Source organism: Pongo abelii, chromosome 19, assembly GCF_028885655.2.
Source record: "Pongo abelii isolate AG06213 chromosome 19, NHGRI_mPonAbe1-v2.0_pri, whole genome shotgun sequence".
NCBI classification, from domain to species: domain Eukaryota; kingdom Metazoa; phylum Chordata; class Mammalia; order Primates; family Hominidae; genus Pongo; species Pongo abelii.
Genome location: NC_072004.2, coordinates 71,237,704 through 71,247,174, shown reverse-complemented (window position 1 = coordinate 71,247,174; position 9,471 = coordinate 71,237,704). Strand labels below are relative to the sequence as shown.

The window sequence follows — 9,471 nt, the reverse complement described above, 5'->3', positions numbered from 1 at the left end:
TTAAGCTCAGTGCCAAGTGGAGAGGTCAACAAGAATGTAATGAATTTTGTATACTCACACCTGCTTAATAATGGATGCTGTTAGGACAGTTCCTTTTGAAGACATAATTTGAAGCTCTGGGTCCAATAGACAAGTAGTAGTTATGATGGGTAATAACTTAGTAACAGCCTAAATGCACATTTTTATGAGACAAATAACTCTTCTTAAGCAAGTAAAAAGCAGACTAATGAGATGTTCCTACAGGATTTGATATAAACCTGAGAAAGGAAAACATCCCACCTGTGTGACACCACATAGAAGAGAGGCTATATATAAGCACTTCAAAGAGGAAAACACCAAGAGCCTTGGAATTCAGACTCCGTGGAGGTGGCTTGAGCTTTTCATCCTGGTGACCACAGACCTGGAAACAAACTAAAGCCAGACACATACTATGGACACCAAGGGCTGTACAACAACCAATTCTCCTTCAACCCCATGTCAAAACTGCTCTAGGATTACAAATGCTAGTATCATCTCCTCTAACAACCGCTGCCATCCTGGTGGCCTTAAAGTCAACAACTGTCAACCAGCTGGCCACGTTCTCAGAACTCCCTGGGACCAGGGCTGCCAACCCACTCCTTGCTTTTGTCGCAAGCCCATCTACCTAATGAACAACTTCAACACCCGTTCCTCTCTGGATGACTGCAGCTGGTATGGTGAAGGCATCAACAGTAACGAGAAGGAGACCATGCAAATCTTGAATGAGCACCTTGCTAACTACCTGGAAAAGGTGCGAATGCTAGAACGAGAGAATGCTGAACTGGAATCTAAAATCCAGGAAGAGAGTAACAAAGAGCTCCCTGTTCTATGTCCTGATTACCTGTCTTACTACACTACCATTGAGGAGCTCCAGCAGAAGGTAAGATTCCTAGGAACCTGTTTAATCGTGTTGTGAATTAATGGTTTCCAAGCAACAGTTATTTGCTAAACTTTAATATTTTTTGTTCAATTGATGCTGAAAAATTTTTTGAAGAATAGAAAAATCTCTTGAGTGAAATTGTCATCTTGAGGCAGCATTCAGAGTCTGATAGTATTTCTGGTCAGGTGCAGTGATGCACACCTGTAATCCTAACACTTTGGGAGGCTGAGGCAGATAGATCACTTGAGCCCAGGAGTTCTACACCAGCCTGGACAACATGATGAAACTCCGTCTCTAAAGAAAAAAAAAAAAAAAAAACCACACAAAAATTAGATGGGCGTGGTGGCACCTGCCTGTGGTCCCAGCTACTTGGGAGGCTGAGGTGGGAGGATTACTTGAGCCCAAGAGGTCGAGGCTACCATGAGCTGAGATCCTGCCACCGCACTCCAGCCTGGGCAAAAGCGAGACTCTGTCTTTAAAAATCAAAAACAAAAAGAAGAGTCTCATGGTGTTTCCTTTCTCCAGAAATACACTCTACCATTATAACTAGATAACTCAGGACCAAAAGTTGTTAACAGCAAGTTGTTGTCATTTTTTAAATAAAAATAGGGAAACAGAGATCGGGGAAAATAAATTTTGTTTTAATGAGTTTCTAAACAATTTAGTTTTTATCCATTTTTCAACCATCACCAACTTTTTCTCCTTTTATGCTTATGTTATCATCTCCACATTGCTTGGTTTATTTCTACACCAAACCTAAGTTTGTTATGCACAGACATATTCTGCTACTACACATCTGGATTTATTCAGTTTTATTTCTTCAACAAATGTTTACTGAGCAGCAACAACATTGAGCCAAACATTGTTCTAGATTCTTGGAAAATATTGGTGACCTTTAAAAAGTCCCTGGCCTCATGGAGTTGACATTCTAGTGGATCAATGGTATTTATATAAATTTAGGATGGATTTTATTTTATTTATTTATTTATTTGTTTATTTATTTATTTATTTATTTATTGAGATGAAGTCTCACTCTGTCACCAGGCTGGAGTGCAATGGCGCGATCTCTGCTCACTGCAACCTCTGGCTCCCAGGTTCAAGGGATTCACCCTCCTCAGCCTCTTGAGTAGCTGGGTCTACAGGTGTGCACCACCACACCCAGATAATTTTTGTATTTTTTTTTTTTTTTTGAGACAATCTTGCTCTGTTTCCCAGGCTGCAGTGCAGTGGCGCAATCTTGGCTCACTGCTAGCTCCGCCTCCCGGGTTCATGCCATTCTCCTGCCTCAGCCTCCCGAGTAGCTGGGACTACAGGCGCCTGCCACCACACCCGGCTAATTTTTTTTTTAATATTTTTAGTAGAGACGGGGTTTCACTGTGTCAGCCAGGATGGTCTTGATCTCCTGACCTCATGATCCACCCGCCTCGGCCTCCCAAAGTGCTGGGATTACAGGCGTGAGCCACCGCGCCCAGCCAATTTTTGTATTTTTTAGTAGAGACAGGGTTTCACCATGTTGGCCAGGATGGTCTTGATCTCTTGACCTCGTGATCCGCCCGCCTCAGCCTCCCAAATGCTGATATTACAGGGGTGAGCCACCGCGCTCGGCCTGGATTTTATATTTTAACAACAACAACAAAAAATACTTAAAAGTTTCTAGTTAAGTACTTTTTGCTGATCTTTTAGGAAAATAACAGGAAATCTGACTTTCTGAAGTTTTCCAAGCTTCGTGAGCATAGCTATGAAGATTAATAAAAAGTCTACTTAGCCTTCCCCTGTTACTTGACACACACACAAGCCCCTTGGTTCTTAAAGAAGGAAATCTTGGTGTTTGCTTCATTTGTGTGTACAATCTCTTAATTCTAGATCTTGTGTACCAAGGCTGAGAATTCCAGACTGGTCTCGCAAATTGACAACACCAAACTGACTGCAGATGACTTGAGAGCCAAGTAAGCCCACCCAACACCGTCATCAATGACAGAGCTCACCCTGAGTCTGACCGAGATGCCCTCAACAAAATTGTCCCCATGTCTACTAACCCTCTTGCCCCAGATGATGTTGGCACTAGCCCAGAAAAGACTCAAATTCAATGAATGATTAAGATTAATAACTGCTCACATGTATACAGTACCTATAGTTTCTAACTTGTGAACCCATTTGATTACCTACACAATAGTTCAGTAAAATAGGTAGGGCTAATATATTGTTACTCTCTTTAAGGTGAGAAATCTGTGGCTTAGTGAGGCTAAGTTACTCACCCAAAGGTAAACATAGCTAGTACAAGTCAAAACCGAAACTTGGACCCACGTTTTCTGAGCCCTAATGCAGTGCTTTCTTCACTTACATTGCATTGCCACTAGGGGCAGAGGAAGGACAATAAATTCCCGTATCTCAAAGGACAGCAATGTAGATTCCCCTAGCAAACTAATTTGGGAATAATAATTAAGTTATGATCTATTTCAAATGGTTTCACCTCCAAAGAGAATAAAACTTCTAATAGAAATACGCTAAGCGAGGTGCCCAGAGCAAAATGCAGACGAGAGTTCTGCTTGGCTTGGTTTGCATCATCTCCTTTCAGATGTCTCTCTTTTCCCATCTGGTTTTTAAAGGTATGAAGCTGAGGTGTCTCTACGCCAGCTGGTAGAGGCAGATGCCAATGGCCTCAAGCAGATCCTGAATGTGCTGACCCTGGGCAAGACTGACCTAGAGGCACAAGTCCAGTCTCTGAAAGAGGAGCTCCTTTGCCTCAAGAACAACCACAAAGAGGTGAGAGAAAGACCAAGAGAGTAATCACAAGCTAAGTCCCTAAAAGTAGCATCAGTTCCTTTGAGTTGCACCTGACAAAGGGTGTGCCCGCTTGTATTATTTCGTTCTCACACTGCTATAAAGAAATACCTGAGAGTAGGTAATTCATAAAGGAAAGAAGTGTAATTGAGTCACAGTTCCACATGGCTGGGGAGGCCTCAGGAAACTTACAATCATGGCTTAAGGGGAAGCAGGCACATCTCACTTGGCAGCAGGAGACAGAGAGAGACCAAAGGGGGAAGAGCCCTTTATAAAACTATCAGATCTTGTGAGAACTCACTCACTATCCTGAGAACAGCATGGGGGACACCACCCCCATGATCCAATCACCTCCCACTAGGTCCCTCCTTTGACACGTGGGAATTATGGGAATTACAATTCGAGATGAGATTTGGGTGGGGACACAGAGCCAAACCACTGCTACGTACTACTCTGGTTTAGTCCTGAAAATACCTACTGCTACTAGCACTGGTTCAATGTAGTATTTCAAATCCACTGGCTCCAACACAATATCTGGAGCCATAAGGGGAAGAAAGGCCTCCATCATCTCCTCCAGCTTTTCTACGAGAAGGAACCCAATTTTTCTGTCCTTACAGTCTTCCCATGTTTGTAGGCATCCCTACACAGGCTTCTGCCACCTCCCATTGGTACAAGTCAATATTGGTGCAAGTCAATATTGGCACAATCCCGTATTTGCACCATAGAGACTATAATCTCTCATGATCAATTCCACCTTTATCCTGTTTCACCCATTATCCAGCCCTGGAAATGATCCAAATTTTTGGAACTCTGGTCTTGCTACTCATTTTTTTTTAAACACACAGTCCTACCTGAAAGAGTCTTAAATCATTTTATAGCATCTCAATAACACCTGTAAATCATGTATTCCTTTGTTGTGGGCTATATTTTAGACACAATTAAGCTAAATCGTAGCAGTTAGAGCGAAATAAGAACACAAGGGTGTCATCTGTTCACCAGATGACTTCACATTCTTTTTCTTTCCTTAGGAAATCAATTCTTTACAGTGTCAGCTTGGGGAGAGACTTGACATTGAAGTGACTGCTGCCCCTTCTGTTGACCTAAACCAGGTTCTACAAGAAATGAGATGTCAATATGAGTCCATCATGGAGACAAACCGCAAAGATGTGGAACAGTGGTTCAACACGCAGGTGGGGGAAATAGAAAAGTCAAAAACAACAAGCTGATGCTGCATTTCTAGGGCCCTTTAATCAAAGTCATGTTTTCCTCCCATAATATTCTCAGTCTCTGGCTGTGTGTTTCAGATAGAGGAGCTGAATCAACAAGTGGTGACCAGCTCTCAACAGCAGCAATGCTGCCAAAAGGAGATCATAGAACTGAGACGCACTGTGAACACTCTGGAGGTTGAACTGCAGGCCCAGCATCGAATGGTACTGAGCAAGCTGACCAAGCCTAGCTCAGCAAAGATGGAAACAGTCCCTTACACTTGTGTGTTGCAGTATTTCCCAAACTGTGTCTCTCAGAATATTAGTTCCTCATTTGTTAAAGGGTCTATGGCTGAAAAAGAACTTTGTGGCCAAATAAGTCTGGGAAATGCTGGACTAAACCAAGGTTAAACAGGGTGCCTTCCTGTGAGCCATTAATAAGCTAATATACACCATGAATCTCCAAGAAAGGGGTATATGATATTCAGCATTCCAAAACTTATTTGACTGTGGATCCCCCCCCCTTTTTTTTAGAACATCCCATGGTATTAATGATTCATGAAGTACACTTTGGGAAACACTGGGAGAGCATTTTATTATATGCAAAGCATTTTTACAAGCTATCACGTGAGATTTATAAAGTAATCCTAAGGGGGGGATGGCATAATTATTAATGAATGTTACAGATGAGGCTCCAAGAGCTAAAGTGATTTTCCCAAGCAAATCCAAGGCAAGTTTCAGCCCACCAATTTTATAAATAGAGACACTGAGATCCTGAGACATTAAAAAACTCATCCAAAGTCACAAAAGAAATAAGAGTCTGAGCCAGAGTTTAGATTCCAAAGCCAGTACCATTCTGTCTCATGATAATGCCTCTCTGAAGTAGAGAATTGCTTACATGCTCTGATGTGAAGGGTTTTGGGAAGACCTTGCCCCACACTGATTTTGTCACCAGCTAGTCATGTGACCTTGGACAACATATTGAACCACTTGAACCTCAGTTTTCTCATCTATAAAAATTGGGATAATCATGCAAATAATAGGCTATTAAAACCTAAAATCCCATCATTATCCATAGACTTACAGAATGATACAGCAGGAATGAAATTTACTCATCAGTTTCAACTTTCATATTTTACATATAAAGGAATTGATCTGGTAGATAAATTGTATATGGTTAAACATTGCTTGCTTCCTTTTTTAAGATACAAACACTCACTGAATGAAGTGCCATGGTAATGCTTTTTTTTTTTTTTTCTTTTTGAGATAGAGTCTCACTCTGTCGCCCAGACTGGAGAGCAATGGCACGATCTCGGGTCACTGCAACCTCCACCTCCCAGGTTCAAGCAATTCTCTGCCTTAGCCTCCCAAGCAGCTGGGATTACAGGTGCCCACCACCACACCCAGCTAATTTTTTGTATTTTTAGTAGAGATGGGGTTTCACCATCTTGGCCAGGCTGGTCTTGAACTCCTGACCTTGTGATCCACCCACCTCAGCCTCCCAAAGTGCTGGGATTATAGGCATGAGCCACTGCGCCCAGCCAGTAATGCATTTTTAATGCCTGGGTGTGAAATAAGTTATTTTTTTTTCTCTCCTAAGTAGGAAAGTGTGGTGCGAGATTATTGGGTGGTCAAGACAGAGAAAGTGAAACAAATACTTACAGAGAAGCAAAAAGAGAAAGAGAGAAAGAGGGAAGAGATAAAGGAAAGCAGATTTTAGCATAGTTGATCATTTGGGTTTTGGATTTATTTGATTAGGAAACAATAAAGTGCTTGGAGATCTATCAGTAGTGTCACAAAGAAACCATTTTCTTAAAATGATACAGGTCACAGGTGACCTGGGCTTAAAGGAGTCATCATTATAAATCCTACTATCCTTCTCCATGGTAGAGAGATTCCCAAGAGTGCATCCTAACGGAGACAGAGGCTCGCTACACGGCCTTGCTGACCCAGATCCAGAGTCTGATCGATAACCTGGAGGCTCAGCTGGCAGAGATCCGGTGTGCCCTGGAAAGACAGAACCAAGAATATGAGATCCTGCTGGACGTCAAGTCCCGGCTGGAGTGTGAGATTACCACATACTGCAGCCTTCTGGAGAGCTTGGATGGCAAGTACGTAAAATAACAACTTCTATGACAAAGAAGTGCAAATGAACGCATATATGTACTGCCACTGGCAATAGGGGTCAAGTGCTTTGTTTGACCTTCTTGCCAGTGATGGGGAGCTTGGACAGAGGCATCCACACACCCTCTCAAGCTGTGCCATGAGGAAGACTTGCAATTGTAAGCTCATCCAAATTTCAGGTGTTGGCTGACCTGAGCTGTTCTAAAGAGCCCATGGGCCAGGTTAATTTCTTATAGGTTGCTTACCTTCTTAGAGTTTTAAAAATTACTAGAGAAAAAATGATTTCGCCATAGATGAATATTCCTGGTGACCATTACAGATGTTTCCCCACTGAGATGAACGTCTGATTTTCATGAGCTTGTACAAAACAACCCAGGCTCCTTTGGAGGAACATTCTGCTCAGGCTGAAACCCCTAACCCTATCTAGCCACTAGTCCTTGAGGCCAACAGAAGCATGTATACATGTATGTTTTAGCATCTTTTTTAAAAAATAAAAGTTATAATTTTTGTAAGCAATAAGAAGCTAACCAATCCATAAGTAAACGTATCCGGAGGATGAGTTCTTTGAAGTAACTCAGTCCAAACTAAAACCCCAGAGACTTAGTTACAATTGCAAAGGAGACCTACTTCCAGAAAATAATCAGTTAACTCTTCACAGCATTCTTTTAATTGGCATGACCACATTATATGAGCACAATGGTCGTCAATGCTGTCACCTTTAGGAGCCGTGATCATATACCAAAATACCTCGAATCATCAAAGAAAGATTATGTTTATAAAAAGAGTGTTTACTATGAACTGCTTTTTACTTCAGTTCTCTAAAAACTATGCATAGACAGCCAGAAGGCACTTTGAAGCTTCCTGATGACACAGTGAAGACTCTTTCACAGCTGGGGTTCAGGCGACCACTATTACTATGACTAACTCCTCAATGAGAAAAATATCTGGTTAATTTCCATTCCTCGGATAATAATGCCCTCAACTTGTTCTTTATCACTGTTGATCCTGTGGGTTTAGTTTCCATTATATCCATTCTGCAGATGAAAAACTAAAGCTTGAGAGCATTAAATGATTTAGCTGAGGTCACCAGCTGGTAAAGGACAGAGCTGGTCTCTGCCTCAGTCTTTTGACTGCTAGTGCAGTATTCTTTCCACAATGTGACGGTATTGACTAATGGAAACTTACATAATCGAATACTTCTAAACCTAGGGTGCTGATTTCCAATGGATTTGATCTGATTCTTTTTCTCCCAACAACTACAGTACGAAATGAATGAATAAGCATTTGGAAGTATGTACTTGTCTTGAGCAACAAGTGTTAAAAAAATTAGCCACGACCATTTTTCTCCATGACCATCATCGCCTTCCCTCAATCACAGCTAAAATTGTGTTTTTTTCCTTAGGTGTCCCTGTTACCCGTGTGCCACCAAATGTGAGCCTTCCCCTTGGGCATCTTGTAAGTCCGGAGCCATAGAAAGCAAGGCCCCAGCTTGCACATCCTCATCCCCCTGCAGCTTAAAGGAGCACTGCAGTGCCTGTGGACCCCTGTCCCGGATACTGGTTAAAATTTGCACCATCACCAAGGAGATTAAGGATGGGAAGGTCATTTCCTCTTACGAGCATGTGCAGCCTTGTTTCATCATCAGACCTGCCAAAGTCTAACATCCCAAGGTGATGAAAATGACACACATTTATGAAACAGAGGCCAATACATGCTCCTGCCAGAGAGGCTTAAGAAAACTCCCCAGTCCCTTAAGGTACTTAGTTTCTTACTACTACAGCGGGTCCCCATTGCTAGGTAGAATATCTTCTATTCTGCTCCTTCCCTAACTCACCACTGCTAACATGATAATAAATTACATTTCTCTGGAAGGACATTTTGCATTTATCTGAGGGATGGGAACTGATTTGTAAGAACCCAGGAAGATAGCCTACATTGCTTGACTACACAGGTGATTGATGGGCAGGTCTCTCTCTTGTTTACTCAGGCCTTGTTTACTGACATTCCTCCTTAGAGCCAGTCAGACAAGTTTAGGGTTGTTTTTGGCCACTGGCACCTGAAGGTGAAAAGCTACAACCTTCCCTTCTAAATTTCTTTGGATACAGAAAGAAATATACATGGGAACAGTATAAATAGGGGAAAAGATCTTTAATATTTAATTCACTTGTGTAGATAGTCACGAGTATGGATCCTATTAAACTCTGCTGTCTTAATTATGATTTATCTATACTAACATACTTTACCTTTCCAAAGATTTTTTTTAAATGCCCATGGTCTCCAAAACTTTGTGACCTATTAGGCTCTCCAAATATTTTATTTGAGAATCAGATAAGTTGTGGGGAGTGAATCTAGAACACTTTGAAGAAAGAGCATGGGTCTTTTCATTAAACGTTTGCTATTTCTCTTTCTATTCTTTAGGGAATGGGAGTTTGTTCTGATTGTTTGACAAGGAACATTTAGCTG

The 9,471-nt window shown here is 41.7% G+C and overlaps 1 protein-coding gene across 1 annotated transcript; it reads left to right on the top strand.

The window, feature by feature from the left end:
* Nucleotides 1–337: 337 nt before the first annotated feature.
* Nucleotides 338–8,853, top strand: KRT39 (keratin 39). Its single transcript, XM_002827586.5, has 7 exons — nt 338–898; nt 2,762–2,844; nt 3,505–3,661; nt 4,708–4,869; nt 4,984–5,109; nt 6,775–6,995; nt 8,411–8,853. Exons 1-7 carry the CDS (start codon nt 431–433, stop codon nt 8,667–8,669), a joined length of 1,476 nt encoding a protein of 491 aa, XP_002827632.3. The 5' UTR covers nt 338–430; the 3' UTR covers nt 8,670–8,853.
* Nucleotides 8,854–9,471: the final 618 nt, after the last annotated feature.